The sequence below is a fragment of the Typopeltis vanoorti genome, chromosome 2 (assembly GCF_054136105.1).
Source record: "Typopeltis vanoorti isolate ZY-2024b chromosome 2, IOZ_Tvanoo_1.0, whole genome shotgun sequence".
Lineage (NCBI taxonomy): Eukaryota > Metazoa > Arthropoda > Arachnida > Uropygi > Thelyphonidae > Typopeltis > Typopeltis vanoorti.
This window is the reverse complement of record NC_143550.1, coordinates 63,816,185-63,835,023: the sequence shown is the minus strand read 5'-3', so window position 1 is coordinate 63,835,023 and position 18,839 is coordinate 63,816,185. Positions and strand designations below refer to the sequence as shown.

Here is an 18,839-nt window from a genome sequence, read left to right as displayed (position 1 = left end):
CAGCTCTTCTTTTGGTTACTCAGATCATAACCTAATATACATTTCCTTTTTTTTATGAAACATCCTTCTTCATTCATTTCATGGTTATCTTTGGCACTGTAATGATGTCAAATGGGATAACCTCCATAATTTCGTATTCCTTCTTCCCATAGTCTGATTATTCTTTTTGTTCTTGTGATCCAGACAGCTGTTCTGATCAAATAACTGAACTAATCATTTGTGGAAATGAAGGTGTTCATCCTCCACTCCACTCAGAATCTCAGCCACTTTCCAAGCCTGCAGTCTAAAAGGGAGGAAAAGCATCTCAAGACAAATTCCAGATTTGAACTCAGCTATACTGCAGCCTATAGCAGCTGTTAAAAAAAAAAAAAAAAAGACTTTAGAAGGGCTTAATGTAGAAAAACTGATCACTTACTCAAACATCAAAACCTTTTTTTTGTCCTTAGAATCATAAAATCAGTGAAGGATAAGGCTTGACTCTCTGACATTATTTTTTTCCAACTCTTGTACAGATGATTATAGCCAGTTACCTCCTGATATGCCAAGAACTGCTTGCTACATACTCAATCTGATCTTTTGGATACCAACAAACCTTTGGCAGTCCTGATTTCCTCCCCCTCCCCAATGCTCCACATTCACCCAGCAGCATTAAAAGCATACCTATATTTATTCAGAGGAAGATAGGTCAACTGTCAACCTATCATCCCATTATCCTCACTTCAGTTTCCTTGAAAATAATAGTCTACTTACCAACCCACTATCTTATGGTTTTCCATACACAACTCGCTGATTTTCATGTCTTCAGATGTCCTCACTGATGCCAGAGCATCTCAGGGCTGAACTTTTTTCCATGCTCTTTTCTTCCTATTCATTAAGACTTTTTCATACTAACTCAAAATCTTATCCCTAGTTTTGTTGATGATAGTATAGATCTTCATTTTGACAGACTTTGTATACTGTTTCAAGTCTCGTTATATTCTGTAAGCAATAACTTAAACCATTCTTTAGTGGGATGAGAAATCTAGTAAATTTCTGTGTTATCAAAATAGCCTTATTGTAATAAGATCTTCACTTTCCCTTTAATTATGATAAAACTCAGATCTTTAGACAAGATCAAATTTCTCTTCTTTTGGGCTGACATGCCACTTCTAGCCTTTCCTGTCACAGACATCATATTCATATTTGCTTGTGCCTCCAAAAAACATGGTATCCTTTTCATAACTTCTTATTTTGCAGTGGCACACCAAAAAACTTTCAAATTGCTTGATACATCCAAGCAAGAGCAATCCATGTAATTACTCCCTCTCTGAGAGGGGTCTTATTTATATTTTCATGAGCATTCTTTCACTCAGCTGGCAGTCAGCACTTCCCTTCCTTCTCCTTTAAGTTTTTATAAACTTGATCACTTGCTAGTCAAAATCCATACCCAGTTTTAGCTTCAAACTTCTTATTCTTTTCATTTCATCCACTTCTACTCTTTGGAACAATCTTCCTGACACTATTTTTCCAGAGGACTGATTCCCCCCCCCCCCAGCTATTTGTGAAATATGTCATCTTTTTTTTTCTTCTTTCTCTTATTCACTTGTCCACACATGGTCTTGTTGTATAATAGGTTTTGTACCTCTTTGTGTGTATTTGGTGGGAGTGAGGTTGATATTTAAAAAAAAAAAAATATATATATATATATATATATATGCACTTACCCATATCTGTTTAGCAGACCATATGGCATAATTTTACTCTCATACTGATAACTGTTTCGATCTCTGTATGTCTGCAGTCCTTAAAAAAATAATAATAGTGTTTCATTTCTGGTTAACATTCTTCCTTTCATGTTTATGTGATTGTATTTGAAGCATCTTATATTTAGAATAATTAGTAATTTCTCTCCACCAGTGGTAACATTGCATTGCATGGCAGCTTATAGTTAATTCCTCTTTTGAGGAAATTTTAAGCATATGTATATATGCAGATAAGAATAGTTTTTAGTTTGTAACTTATAAATTATTCATGCCTCTAAAATGCCATTTATTTAAAAAAATTTTCTGTTCCTCTAGAATGATTTGGAAAATTATTTGACTGAACTTCTGGAAATTCCTATATATAGAAACCATCATGAAACAGTAAGTCTTTTTTCAAGAATGGATGCATTCTAGTTGATTTTTGACTCTGTTAAGAAAAATTCACAGTAGTCAGTGCAGATTTATAATTCAAAGGCTGTGCAGAAAAGACCTAATTATTTATTTTATTTTATGAAAAGCATTTATATATTTTATATGTAAAATTAGTATGTTGTATATTTAATTTTAGTCCTGATCCCCCTCCCTCCTAAAATTTAATTTATGAACGCGACATATCTGTAAAAGTATCACTTTCATAAGAATGCCAAAACAAACTTTTTGATATATATTTCATCATCAGCACACAGCTGACACACATAAAAACAAAGCCAATAAAATTAGCCACCCTATTGGAGCATTAATTAGGTTACCAAGAAGCCATATAACTTGTCTATGACCCTTGGCAGGCCACTAAGCCTTACATGCAAGGGAAGAATTTTGATTGTACATATCAAATTCCTGATATGTACCGTCAAGGAGTGTACACGATACACTAATAATAATGTAAACATGACCATGTAGTACTAACTTCATACTAATAATTTCCCTCCAAATTAATCTTATTTGTCATGATTCTAGTACTGTTAGATCTTATTTTGGACTGGACACTCTGGATATCTCTGACTGAACCAATCCACCTAAATCTTGGTCTTCCTCTGCATATTTTTCCTGCCATCAAACAACTGCTTTACTAGCATTTCCTCTCCCATTCGATTTCATTCCACTGTACATTATCTTTATTAATACATTACAGAATGCTAACAATGTATAGTTCCTTCTTTAATATCTTAAATGTTAATAATTCTGCTATTGATGCCACATGTTCCCTCTTTTATTATTATTTTTTTAAACCTTCATATCTGGTCTGTCACCAGCCTTTGATTAACTGTTTCATTTCTAATTAAACTCGTACACCCATATATTAAATTTGGACACACTCTTATATATGGCTAGTTTAGTGTTTTAGTTAATTTTGTTTTTTGGTAAATTAATCAAAAATTGAATAATTTTTATCATTTATATTGAACCGATTTTATATTGATGAGTTGAATAATTTATTCAAATGACTTCCTTATTCTGTTGTTTAATTCCATACTCAATTATTCAGTCTTCGCTAACAGTTTTGCCTAAATAGCTGAAATCTTGTTTTTTTTTGTTCTATGGTTTTTCCATTTAGGTTAAAGAAATCGGAAAGCTGATGCTTTCCTTGTTACTGCCTAATTTCATAATCAGTCTATGGAGGCACTTAAGGATCAAAGTTAGATAACTTGAAAGTGACCTCCAAATAGCCTTTTAAGTCATGCAGAGACTAACCAGGAGACTAATCAGGACTTAATGTTTAATCTTCACCATGTGATTTACTCTGTTAATAGATCTGGATACTGAAAAAAATCATGTTAGGCTTGTAGTTTGTGCTGGAATTTAGCTGACTCAGACCTGTTTCGACCTTTATTGAGATATCATCAGTGGGAGCCAGACCCAGCAGTGGTGATACTAAGGTGGAAGTAATGCAGAAGTCATATCACCACATACCAGTGCAACTGATATGTGGTGATATGACTGTATATGGTAATGCAGAAGTCATATCACCATATACCAGAGCAACTGGTATATGGTGATATGACTTCTATATTAGTATCACCACTGCTGGGTCTGGCTCCCACTGACGTGATCTCGATAAAGTTTGAAACCGGTCTGGGTAGTAACCCTTTCCATAATGCATAACATTATACATACCCATAAGGAAATGTGCTTTGCATTATGAGATACCAAGGCAAGTGATCAGAACTTATATGACCTTTACCGCGAGTTGCCCCAGTCCTGAAAATACTTCAGGCTCAAACTTTGTTTGCTTATACTTGGATAAAGGATTAAACCAAATATATAATTGCTATTGATAAAGCTTAGAAATGGAGGAAAGAGTACTGTAAAGTTAATTAAAGACAATAAAGATGACATGCGAATTGAAAATAGGATATCCTAAATTACTAACTATTATAATAACGGAATTAACTCGTAAATTATTCTTTATTCCTGAGTATCACAGGCATCATCAGTACAGGTACAAGGTAATAAATGAATAAATAAATTATTTTTTATAATTTAAATATATATATGTGTATACAATTATATGTTAGGAAAGATTTGCTGCTTTATAAAGTACTATCTCCCACAAGGGGGGGAAAGACGTAGACCATCGGATCTGTTTAGGTTAGGGGAGTAAAGTAATGTTTCACACGTTTCTTTGTATAGCCATTCCATTAGGAACTGACTTTTGTGAATGACTTTTGTCTTGTTCCACTTAACTCTGTCTGGTGTTGATGGCATGTTCTGCAATTCCAGACTGTTCGGGTTCAAGGTACTGTATATAAGACTGGTGTTCTTCTAATCGGACCTGATCAGATCTCCTGTTTGTCCGAAATATGATAACCCACACGAGCAGGGAATCTAGTAGACACCTGGATAGCTGAGATGCGGGAGCTTGTCCTTCGGAGACATTAGGAATGTGGAGATTTTTCTGATGGGTCGAAAAGCCACACAGATATTTTTGTGGTTTTTCTCCTTAGGTGGCGCTTTGTGAATATAACAGTTATTGTTTAATTAGCCTTGTACCTGTATTGATGATGCCTGTAATACTCAGGTGAAAATTCTATGAATAAAGAATAATTTACGTGAGTTAATTCCATTATTATAATAGTTAGTAATATGCCTACTCATGGTATTTCCTTACTAAAACTGATATCCTAAATGTCTGGAGTAATTACTTTGAAAGACTATTAAATGAAAAAACAGTAACAGAACAGTGCTAGAACATTTTTAAGAGGAATGCAAATAGAAGTACATATCAATACTTGAGATAGAAAAAGCCATCAAAAACTTGAAATGAGGAAATGAAGCTGGAGTAGATGATATTTGACCAGAAATGCTCAAATATGGAGGTAGAAAAGTTTTGTAGGAGAAGGTCTGGTCAGAAGATCAAAATCCAGAAGATTGGAGTTGAGTTTTAATAGTTACATCTTTAAAAGGGAATTAGCTGAATGACAAGAATTACAGAAGAATTTCTTTACTATGTGTTCCAGGTAAGATTATGCTAAGGATGAGAAAAATTGTGGAAGAGAAACTTGGAAAGGAACAAGCTGGGTTCAGGCCAAATAGAGATTGTCAAGACTAGATTTTTACTTTATGACAAATAATAGAAAAATCATGAGAATATGAGAGTTCTGAGAAAAATTAGAGGAGTGAACAGAATCATATTAAAAATTGAAGGCATTAGGAAGAAACTTGACATCACATTCAAGAATGTGTGAATAGGATAAGCTAGTCTAAGGTGTTTGGCCAGAAAAATTGTTAATAGGAGATTAAGGAGATCTACTAAGGTTTTGTAGATCTGGTAAAGGCATACAACAAGGTACCCATTCAGAACACTACACTTATATGGAGAAATGAACCATTTCTCCATATAATGGAGAAATATACAGGACAATATGTAGTCTGTATTTAAGCTTTAAGTCAGCAGTTAGAATTGGAGGAAATACAGTAGGATGGTTTTATGTAAAATCAAGGGTAAGCCATGATGCAGATTATCTCCATTCTTATTCATCATCTATATGAATCCCATTATTAAAGAAAGTGGCATTAAACCTGATATGAGAATTGGAGATATCAAACTTGGCTCTTTGCTTTATGCAGATAGTGATGTACTCCTAAATACATCCAGTGCAGGTCTCTGGGATTGTATAACAGCTGTAATAAATTTGAAAATCAGCAATATAAAGACCAATCTGAGATAGGTAAGAGCATAGAAAACTTCAGTTGTATTCTCAATGGAGAACCTGTAGAAAATATAGTGATCTAGAATGAACAGTTTTTAGTGAAGATGGCAAATTAAATTTGAAAATAGACTATAGAATAAGCAAAGTTATGGTGGGGAACCACTTGAACTGTAATTTATGTGGAATAAGAGAAAAATTATCCAAAACACAAAATACTAGCCGTATACAAGATTCAAACCAGGTTTAAGCTATGGATTTGAGACTGAGTTAGAAATAAAGCACTTGATCACAGACTAGAGACTACAGATATGAGAGTTCTGAGAAAAATTAGAGGAGTGAACAGGTGGCAGCAATGGCTGGATCATAGTAAAAATGAAGGCATTAGGAAGAAACTTGACAATGCATTCAAGAATGTATGAATAGGGTAAGTTAATCTAAGATGTTATGGCCAGAAAAATTGTTAATAAGAAATTACTAATAATGTAAACTTAATCATTTAGTGCTGTTATAGGACCCTGAACACCCATTGAGAATACATATTAGGAAATTATTGATAATTATAAATGGTTGATGACCCAGCCTGTATCATAGTGTTTAATTGTGTATAGTTCGCCCAATGTCTGTAGATCTCTCCTTGGCATTTTGCCAAGAATAGTCGATTCATGCTGAAGGGGAGAAAGAAATGAAGGATGTACGAATTGGTCGCCAACATGCGAAATCACGTGCTTTCTTGTCTGTCGCTGTACTAGTACTAGCTTGATTTTTGTTGTCACTTTTTTGCTTTATTTTTTTATTATTAATTTGTATGATGGATCCAGTACAGTCAACAAGTTCTGTTGTTAAACGTTTCAGTAGCTCTTGCAAAAGAATATTGAATAATGTGCTGACATTCTGCGAAAAAGAATAGTCTCCTTGTTCCCCTTTCTCAAGTCATAAAACGTGCAAGAGCAATTTTGGGTGTATTGGGGTCGACTGTTAAAAGAATTCGTAGGGAATCAAAAGGTGAAGGTAAGCCAAAATTTAAATCTCCTAAAAAAAAAGCGCCAGAGTAAATAAAACCATTGAAACCGTAGCTTTGAATGATTTTGATGTAGACGTTATAAGAACTATTCACGAATTTTACGTGGTCGAGAAAAGAGTGCCAACTGTTCCGAAATTGATTCCTGTGCTTAAAGAAAAAATTAATTTTCCTTGGAAAAGAGAAACTTTAAGGAAAATAAAATCATAAAATCGGATTTTGTTTCAAAATGTCCCAGAATAAAAGGAAACTTATCATGGAGCGAAGTGACATTGTTTTATCTTGAACGCAGTATTTGAGAGCAATAAGACATTTCAGGGAGGAGAAAAAACCGATTGTGTATCTAGATGAAACTTGGATTGATAGTAATTTAACTTACAGAAAATGTTGGCAGTCTAAAGAAGAATGTGGAGTGCTACAAACCGGAAATGCCTCGCGGCGCATGATAATTTTGTGTGCGGGTGGAGAAATGGGATTTTTTACCAAATTCAAACTTACTATACGAAGCCAATTCAACTATTGGAGATTACCATGGGCAAATGTATTCTACGATCTTCGAAAAGTGAGCAGAAGAAAAACTGATTCCAAACCTTCCTAAAAATGCTGTTGTTATAATTGATAATGCTTCCTCTCAGGGGACCCTGTAACCCCTAGAGAGCATGTCCCCTGGGTGGCAGATAGGGGAGCCCACCATGTGTGTGTGTGTGTGTGTGTGTGTGTACATGCGCGTGCGTATATATATATATATATATATATATATATATATATATATATATATGGTGGGGTGGTCCGAATATACTGAATAAGGACTCGTGGACCAACAGGACCATAAGGGGCAATCATCTTGATTGTAAGGGAAGCAGCACTCCCATGGACCCCTAGCTGGATCTATCCTCTCCGTCTTCTACTTTGAGGAAGATCCACTTGCTTTAATCTTTCCTATAAGGCCTTATCAGCCAACTCTTCTTATTTTACGACCCTTATGCTATTAGAGTACTCGAGGGCCATGGGGTCTTTTCATTTCTGGCCTTACAACTATGCCCTCTCTATAAACCTTACTATATTTCTTCTATAATCTACTCTTTCCCCTTCAATATACCCTATTCCTCCTATGGGTTTAAATTCGGAAGAAGGCTAGTTCAGAAGCCTTAAGGTAGCAGCCCTACCACTGAACTATTCCATCGTCAGGCTAGTTCCCTGATATGGAGAACATAATCCTACTTGTAAGCTGACAGAAAAAGATAACCGGATTGAATCTATGGGAAACGACCCTGGAATGGAAAAGGTAAAACGAAAATGGAAACAACAAAATATAATACACATAGCAAACTGGAATGTAAGAGGAATAGCATATAAAGAAATAGAACTAGACCAGTTATTAAATGAAAGAAATTTTAAAATAGCAGTAATCACTGAAACAAAAAAGAAATTAAAAGGAACTATGAGAACTGAAAATTTTAATGTGATATACATTTGAGTCGACAGAGACCAAAGAGCACAAGCAGGAGTCATGATTTGGATTCATAACTCCCTTTCAAAACAGTTAAAACATTTATAAATTATGGAATGAAAGAATAATAGAAGCTAGAATAGAAATAGATAGAGGCTATTTAACAATAATTGGTTTATATGCCCCAGAAGAAGGAAGAGAACAGGATAATATTGATTTTTATAATCAGCTACAAAACATATATAATAAAATAAATAAAAATGATTACATAATTTTAGCAGGAGACTTAAATGCAAGAATTGGAAACACGAAAATTAATAATAATATAGGAATACATGGAGAACACACTCTAAACAGAAATGGTAAAAAATTGATTGACTTTGTAGTTTATAATAACCTAAAAATAATGAATTCCTTCTATAAACATAAAGACATACATAAATATACTTGGGCAGCAAGAGGATGGAAATCGATATTAGATTACTTCATATTAAATGAAAAGACATCAAAATTTTCACTAGATGTTAGAGTTCACAGAGGATATGAAATAAGCAGTGACCACTTCCTTGTTAAAATAAAATTAAGATTACCACCTAAATGGCTACAAGTAACAAGAACAGAAAGAAAAATTGAAACATTTGTTTATAAAACTAGACTATTGAATGACACAAATGTACAATGGCTATATGAACAAAGAATTAACCAATATCTAGATAAAATAAAACAAAATGAAGAAATAGAATGGCTTAATATAAAAACGATATTAAATGCAGCAGTAAATGAAAGCTTAGGAAAGACCAAAAAATTCAATAAAAGAAATAAACTGAAGATCTGGGATGATACAATCAAAGAAATAATCAAAAAGAAAAAAGAAGCCTATCACAAATGGTTAAGCAGTAAAATATTAGAAGATGAAATAGAATATAAAAGAATAAGAGCCATAGTTAAAAGAGAAGTCAGAAAAAGACATACAGAATCATGGAATAAATTTGTTTCTAATTTAGAACATGATTTATATAAAGTAAGACCCAATGCATATAAGATTTTGAAACACTTAAATGCAGATACCAAAGAAAACATAAAATTAAACACTGAATTGAAATGAGAAGAATTTCTAAATTACTACACAGAACTGTGGACAGACAACTGGCAAACAATTAACGAAAATGAAAAGGAAATAACTGAAGAAGAATTAGAAATCAGCCTGAAAGAAACAAGAAACAGAAAATCACCTGGAGAAGATAAGCTAGGTTCAGAACTATATAAATACGCAGGAAGAAAATTCAAAGAAAGACTCTTATTATTTTTAAATAAAATTTACTCAACTGGTATCCCCCCAATAGAATGGAAAAAAGCAATTGTAATTCCTATCTTTAAGAAAGGTCATAGAGATGACCCTAAAAACTATAGAGGTATCAGTATTCTAAATTTCTGTTACAAAATATATAGCAGAATCTTAAATAACAAACTAATGAAATATTCCGAAAACTTTATTCTAGAAGTACAGAATGGATTTAGAAAAGGACGATCATGTATAGACCCAGCCTTTTGCCTAAAATTAATGATAGAGAAAAGAAGAGAATATAATTTAGAAACACATATTGCATTTATTGACTTTGAAAAAGCATTTGACAAAGTTAAAAGAAACATATTATTTAACATATTAAAAGAAAAACAAATACCAAATAATATCCTAAAAGCTATCACAAGTATATATGAAAATAATCAAATACAAATGAGATTAAATCACGAGCTATCATATACAAGTGAGATAAACCAAGGGGTCCGACAGGGATGTCCCCTCTCAGCAACTCTTTTTAATATCTACTTAAATGAAATAATAATAAAATGGAGTAAAAATTTACATCAAGGAATTAAACTTTCACCTACAGTTAACTTAAACACTCTCCTCTTTGCCGACGACCAAATAATAATTACAAATTCTGAAGATAACTTACAGAAAGCTATTTTAAATCTAAATCAGATATCCAAAGATTATAGTATGATAATATCAACGGAAAAATCAAAAACTATGGTCTTTAAAGGACAAGATCCAGCAAGAACTAAAATAGTAATAGATAACAAGATCTTAGAACAGGTGAATTCATTTAACTACCTAGGATGTGTGATCACATATGAAAAAGATATAAACGTAAAAATCGCAAAATATTTAAAAATAACAGGTGTAATTAACTCTATATTTAAACCAAACCTAGTTCAAAAACAAACCAGGCTAAAATGTATGGAAGTATGTATGTATGTATGTATGTCTTAATGTATGGAAGTGAAATCTGGACAATAAAACAAATAGACAAAAAAAGATTAACAACAGCAGAAATGAAGTTTATCAGAAAAACTGCAAAGTATACCCTATTTGATCACAAAAGAAACGAAGATATTATGAAAGAATTAAACCAAGAACCAGTAATAGTAATAGAAAAAATATAAACATAAATGGATGGAATACGTTCAAAGAATGAAAACAGAAAGATTACCAAAACAAGCCTTAAAGTACAAGCCATTAGGGAAAAGAAAACCAGGACGTCCTCTTAAACGATTCAACGATGACTTCTAAGGCCGGAACAGGCCATGCTAGGCCTAAATGCTATACGTAGGATGATGATGATCACTCTATTCGATTAAACAAAGTTCCAAATTGGTCTAATAAGAAGCAAGTTCTTATGGATTGGCTATCGGCAAATAACATTTCTCATTCCCCATATATGCGAAAAATTGAATTGCTTAATTTGGTCAAAAGAAACTCGCCCACAACTAAACTATTTAAATTCGACACAATGCTCAAAGAGCATGGATTTCTAGCTTTGAGGCTACCATATCATTGCGATATTAATTATTGAGTATGTTTGGGCAGAAGTGAAAAGTTTCATTCGCCATCGCAACGTAACTGGTGATATTGACATGTCGAAACTTTTTAAGCTTTCAGAACAGGGGATTGAAAGTATTACAGTTCAAAACTGGGGAAAATATTACTCTCATGTCACCTCATTGGAAAATATGTATTGGGATAGAGACGGAATTATCAAAGAATTATGCGAACCTTTGGTGATCAGTTTAAGTGAAAGTGATGGCGATTCGGACACCGATTCAGATGACTATGAAGATTAAAAGGATTTGATAATGGTATTTTTTTTCAACATTTTTTTTGCATGGGTTTGTTAAAAGATTCACAACAAGTCATAAATAATTAATCGGTTTAGGACATTTCAGTTCTCTCAACTGTAAGTTTAGAATATCTAAGTTCATTTGAAAAAATTTCTGTTTTTCTGAATAATTATTTTTATTTTATAGAAAACTTTCTTAAAAATAAACTTAGTTAAATTTTTGTTTTATGCCATACCTTTTTTAATTTTGTTAATACTCTATGTACATTTTTCCAACTGTTACAAAAGCAAAATAGTTACACTTTAAAAACTACAATGTTCATAAAAGAAAAACTAAATTTTCCGACCTGTAATAATAAACAAACTCATCCCAGAAGACAAATTGATTACCCTATTATCGGAATGGATTCTCCTTTTTCTGACATGCGCAGAAGTGTTGAGGGATTGCTAATCGGTGGGCGAACTATACCATGATATTTTTGTTTGTAGTTTAATCAAAAAAAAAAAAACCATTTAACTGCCAAATTGCCAGCCTATCCTACTTCATTTAAGTATCCAAGTGCATGTTGAACTATAGAAAGATACTGCATGCAGTTTCACAGTACAGTCATATGTCCTTCTAGCTGATGCTTTGTATAGTTATAGAAGCTGATTCCAGCACCGTTTTTTGCCACAGATCTAGGATGAATAGTGAAAAGTTTTATTCCAGATCAACTTTTTTCAGAAGAATTGATGAAAGGCATCATTGATGTTAAGAAGTATCAACAGCAAAGAAGTGAAGCTAGCAGAAAAATTATGTCAAGTAACTGAGACTGAGAAGACCAATAGGTAATTTTGATAAATAAGATGATCACTTAGTTTGCAAAAATTAAAACTTCTTAAATGAGAGCCAGTTTAAGTAGCAGACAACTGGGAAATTAGGCAGCAAGACTGACACACATTTTATAAACATAACACATGCATGTCATATCACAAGCATTGGCTGTTTAGATTGTTGCATAAACAAGCAACTAGTCTGGTCTTCCTGATCCTCACACTTAGGAATTTATGAAGATGCTGTTTTGATTCATTTAAATAAATATAAAGAGAATATGATGGCAGCACTTAAATTATATAACCAAAAAATAAAATTTATACAAATAAATATAATACCAGAATAAATTCATGTAAATTATAATTTTTTTATTAGTATAATTTTCACATAAGTATCAAAGGCATCTTCAGTATAAGAATGTAAAAAGCTAATTGAACAATAATTGACAATTTCAAATGACATCACCTAAGTAGCTAATTTAAGATAAGTGAAAAAGGTCATTTAATTTCCTAACTTATTAAAAAAAAAATATGCAATTAAATAAAGTTAGGATAGATTAGCTGATTTACATTAGCTGCTTAGGTGGTGTGCCCTTTGGAATTGTACATCCTTGTACTGAAGATGCCTTTGATACTTAGGCAAAAAATTATACTAATAAAAAATAGTAATAATAATTTACATGAGTTTATTCCAGTGCCAACAAGGTAATTACTATATGAAATTATCTTGCTCAATAAAGTCATAAATAAATTTCAGGTATTTTATAAGAATATAATTGCATTTTCCCATTTCATCCTTGTGATGCCCTTGAATTGATATCATAAAACAAGGAGACATGACTTAACTGGTGGCAGAGCAGAAAATAGTTAGTGGCTATCTTCCTCACTAGCCCATTTAAGCCCTTACAATCAGAATTTTTGACAAAGCACTGTTTTTTTTTTTTTTTTTTTTTTGTATTACATCCTCTGTCATACACTTCAGCCTGTTCCCAAAATTTTAATTAAGATTATAATTAAGAATGTCTGACAGCATAAGAGCTTTAAAATGTTGAAATATTGGAAGCAGTGTATTCAAGCAGTGCAGTGCAGGGGCAGGATGGGATGGGGATGATTTGAAATGATAAATTTATATATAAATATAAATATTAACCTCTAATAGTTAAAAAAATAAATAAATAAAATACACCCTGTATTTTTATAGAACTACTTAAAATTCTTACAAATAAATATGAAACTTTAAATTTTATTTTTTTTAAGTAATAAGTACTAAAAATTAAAATATTGTTTCAGATGATTTTTTTGGAAATCAGTCCTTTGTCCTTTATCCGTGGTTTAGGATGTAAAGGAAAAGAAGCCATTGTTCACAAGAGATCTGGAGGTCATAAAGCTGCAACAGGTTGTACACGCTTCAAAATGATTCTTATTGATTGGTGTGGAAGGTGGAGAAAAAGGTAATATTTGTTTTTGTTTTGATGTTGTATACATTTTAGTGCAACAGTTATTTTTGTCTTGCAATATATACCAGGCAACAGGGGATATATGACAAATGCACAGTCAGAAATAGAAATAGAGGGTCAGAAATAGAAATCCTTGGGTGAATAAAGCAAGGAATTAGAAGAGATCGAAATAAAGCAAGGAATTAGAAGAGATCGAATTAGAGAACAAAGGATGTAGTTCATTAACTGTATTCATTATGAAATGCTAAATTCCACTTTAAACTTTGTTTTCATTGTAATTTCACACATAGCATAAAAAGATCTCAGGGGACAAATAATGCACTCAAGATTCACTAATGAATCTTTATTATTAGTGAACCAGAATGAAATCACATTATATATCTGAACAGATACTTTTTAGAAATTGTTATTATTCACACCATATTGCCAATGAGTCAAAAGACATTGCAGGAGGTACATGCTGTTACACACAGTGCATGTGAAACCATGCTTTAAATTCATTTGGTGTGTCTGCATTCACCACGTTGTTGGGCATTTCCATTCACCAACCACTCTCCATGCAAAGAAACCTTACACCCTGACTCACACCCTCCTTATACAGTTTCCAGAATTGGCCTCTTGTTTTATCCCCCCTCCTATTTTATGAAGAATTTCTTCCCCATTAATCCAGTAAAATCACTTATGAACTTAAATGTTTCAATCATATCCCCTTCGCTGCTTATTCATGAGACTTTGCAAATTGCATTTCCTTAATCTGTCTTCATATTTCACATTCCAAAGACCAGTTATACCTTAGTCATTCTTCTCTGGACACTTTTCAGTGTATCATCACCACCATGAAAACTAGAGGGACAAAATCTGTGCACAATTAATCCATATGAGACCTGATCAAGGCCTTATACAATGGAACCTTAATCTGTTCTGCACATTATCATAAGGTCTTCTGCATCATTATCATAATCTGATGTGTTGAATTCACAACTTGAGCAGTGAGCCTGAATTTCAGGTCCTTGTCCACCACCATTCCCAGGTTTCTTGTCTCTTCAATCTTCTTCAAAATTTCCCCTTCAGGCATATATGTTGTATCCCATTATTGCTTACCATATTTCAGAACCTTATTTTTTTGCAACATTGAACTGATAGAATAGATGCTCCCACTTGTCCATTCATTTAATGCATCCATGTCCTACTGTAAGGCCACATCTGCTTAATTCCTTATCACTCCAGTTTTTCATCATTAGCAAATCATTGTATTTCTCCACTTAAATCCATCCTAATATCATTAATATACAAGTTAAACAACAATGGGTCAAAATCGGATCCCTTTGGCACACCACTAGTCACTTTCCTTTTCTGGGAACACTTTTCTGTGGCACACCACTAGTCACTTATTTACTGCACCCCCATACACAACTTGCTGATACTTATCTAATAGCCAGTTACCTCTCTAATCTCTAGTATCTAGCCCCCATCTGTTTTACTTTGGATATCAGCTTGTTGTGTGGCAATCTATCCAAAGCTTTTGCAAAAATGTAAGTATATTAACATAGATGCATCTCTCTTGTCCAGTTCATTTGTCACCTTTTTATAATACATAATCAAGATTTTGTTAAACATAATCTCCCTTTCATAAACCCACTGTAACAATCACAGAAAATACTGTACTATCACCCCACTTCTGTGTCCTATCTCTTACCAATCACTCCACCATCTTAGCTACAGCTCCAGTTATACAGATCAGCCTATAATTTTCCTTAGCCTTATATTTGTGAAGTGAAGTGGAACAATTTTACCTACCTTCCATTTGGGATTTGTACTGTTAGAAGACTTGTTAAACAGGTAAGTCAAGGCTGGTACTAACTCCCTGGAACACTCCTTAAGACATGTGGTGATATATCATCTTATCGCATATTGACATCAAGCTTATTTAACTTTTTATATACCTCTTGTTTGCTCACCCAATAAGTCTTCTTCCATTTCCTCTATACTTCAGCTTCTCATGATTTCACTAACGAGCAGAGCTCCAGAAATACAACTTAAATCTACCAGCCACAAAAGTTTTTTTTAAAAAAAAAACAAAAAAACTACTAAATGTTATTTTAATTTTCACTATATATTACATATAATTATATATATATATAAAAAAAAATCTGTTCCTTTAATGTGAATTTAAATGTACAGTTCATCACAATTCAGTTTGTTTTCTTTCATTTATTGTTTATAATGAAGAGTAAATTTATATACATTATCCAGTTATCCATAACAATAGTTTAATAGGAAAGGTGATAAAAATTGATGAAAACAAGAAAGTAGGTAGCACTCACTGTGGAGCCAGACTGTTCACAATGCACTCAGTCACATGATTTGGTTTTTGACTTTTCTTTGCAAGATAATTGTATTTTTTAAATAACAGTATTAAAAAGTCTTTTCATTATGTAAAATGTTTAAGTATTTAATTAGACTAGGATATTTCATGTTGTGAGCTGTGAAAATCATTTTAGGACAGTACTATAATAGGATTAAATGTGTTGGAAGATGTATAAATGTACTACAGTATTTAAATTGTGCCAATTTTAATTGTGTATATAATTATTGGTTTCTTTTGTTAATGAAATTGTATTGTGAAAAAATCAAAATTAATTGTTTATAACAAAATTGTATAATAATATGTTGTGTGTACTGTATAAATGTGTAAGATTAATATTGATATTTATGATATGAAAACTTATTTTCTTAGAGTGTGTAAGGTTTACTGTTTTCAAGTAATGTGTCATAGCGATAACATGTAATGGAGGCTCTTTCTCACTTCATGACTGAAACTGAAACCAAAACAAAAAAAAGTATAATGCATGGTGAATCATTCGGAGTGATAAGAGGTACTGTATAAACTGTATAATACTGCTGCAAGAGAAATTAGGGAGACTTTTAGAACCTGATAGCAGACATTTATGAATTGTTTCATGTAGAAAGAAAAGCATTTTAAAAGTTATTAGCTGTTATGACAATGATAACAGGACAGCTGTTGGTGGAAAAAGATACAGCGGATTGAATCTTTAATAACCATTCTTTTTTAATAGTCTTTCATGTAGAAATAAAAATAAAGTTCTCAACTTTAAAGGAGATAAAAGGACAGAAGGGATTGTGATTGGGGAATCAGAATTACTGTGGCCTTTTTCAAGGCTGCAGTAATTCAGTAAGGCCTTTTTATTGCCAGCAAGTTTGGAAACTCGTGTAGCATTGTGTCCAGGCTCTGGGTAACATCTCAAGCTCATGGAATGTGTTCCATATGTTTGCTAAGAGGTCACCCTCGCTTTACCATGGAGCATCAAGACAGATTTTTTGGTTATAACAGCAAAGCGTAATTGACACACTACATCAGGTCAGCTTGCTGGCTTCATTCAAGCACAGGTATACAGATACTGTGACAAGATGTCTGTGAGAAATAGGCCTATATGGCCAAAGGCCTGTAGTCTGTATCTCTTTATCCACCACTCATCTTAGAGCATATTTTCAGTGGTGTCGTATCCATAAAAATTGGACAAGATACCAATGGGCTAATGTACTCTTTACAGATGAGTCATTTAGTCTTTCTTATGATTCTAGACAGTACTTGATCTGGTGTGAAACTGGTACTGCTTCCATCATGCAAATGTTCTTGAAAGGGATAGATATGGCAGAGCTGCGGTCATAGTTTAGGGAGGCATTATGCTTAATGGACGTAGCCAGCTACAAGTGCTGGAAAAAGGGACTATGACTGGTGAACAATATTGCAGTGTTCTATAGATGAAGAATTTATTTTTATGGATGACAGTGCCACATCACATTATACATAAGCAGCAGAGATACTTCCTGAGAATGAGGATATTAATCAAATCAAGTGCCCAACATGCACCCCAGATCTCAACCACATAGATCACATTTGGGATGCAATTGGGAGATTCATTGTGCTCGAAATTCCTCTCTAGAAAACAACCAAGGCCAAATCCTTGCTCTGAAAGAGGAGGGCTAGTTTGCTTCAAGAATTCTTGAATCACTCAGTGCTAAGCATGGTATGATGTTGTGAGAGCTTCATCACAGTTCAGGGTGGACTGTCTCTCTGCATAGTTTTCCGTAAGCACTGTACATTAATTCCTTAACTATATCTTTAGGAAATCTGTAACTTTTGCCAAAAATGCATTGCAGTTTAATTTGTAAAGAACTTATAACGCATTATTTTGTGTAATATAATTTATTAGTATGCTGACAATACATTTTTTGTCCACATGAAAATTTTTTTGCATATACAAGTAAAAATGTAATTCATTCTTAAGTTTTGGACATAGTGTATATTTTTATGTCGAATTATTGTAATACTTATGAAATTAAATTTTATTAAATTGTTAAATAGGCAGAAGTCCATGAATAATATTTCATTTTCATCTCTTAGTCCCTCTTTTCTCATTATGCTTAATGAGAAAAGAGGGACTAAGTTTTATATCCACTGTTGTCTTTGCCTACCTTTTTGCATTTGCATCTCACAGAAGTAAGATATCTCTTTTACTGCTTTTCTCTAACACTCTTCATAGAAGGTCATAAAAAGATTCTTTTTCTTTTTATGTTTATTATAGTAATATTTTTGTATCTGGTTTTGAACCCAAGTTTTATTATTCTTTCTGATACTGGATTCCATTCCAATATTGCCTTTCTTGCATCCACTGTTATCATCATAGTAGTGTCCCTGCTATGTTTTTCATTCTCTTTGTTTCCAGAATATATGATATATTTGTTTGATGTTAGTCTGATTTCACTGGTTTCACTTACTCCTAATATTTGCTTTTTATATCTATCCATTTCATTTGCTATGTGATATGCTTTCCCAGATTCATACATTGCCCTGATGTTCCAATATTAGTTTTGGTTATAGATTTGGGTATGAAGATATCCTTTCTTAAGAGCCTTCCACCCATTAGCTTCTCTTAGATATGATACAGGTTCACCAACCTGTATCATTTCCTCTAGTGATTCTTCAGCAGAACTAATCAGATTTTTTCAGTACTTGAAATTTCTGTAGTGAGAGATTTTTGATGTATTGTGGTTGCTAGCCACA

At 32.9% G+C, this 18,839-nt stretch overlaps 1 protein-coding gene across 8 annotated transcripts in view; it reads left to right on the top strand.

Annotated features, from left to right (window-relative positions):
- LOC150109091 (phospholipase D1-like) overlaps positions 1-18,839 on the top strand; it is a 584,228-nt gene that overhangs the window by 172,565 nt on the left and 392,824 nt on the right. For all 8 annotated transcript variants that reach the window (XM_090411563.1, XM_090411593.1, XM_090411586.1 and 5 more), the window contains 2 exons: positions 2,058-2,123; positions 13,587-13,747. In XM_090411563.1, the coding sequence (XP_090267689.1) occupies positions 2,058-2,123; positions 13,587-13,747 (227 nt within the window). The remainder of the gene's footprint in view (positions 1-2,057; positions 2,124-13,586; positions 13,748-18,839) is intronic.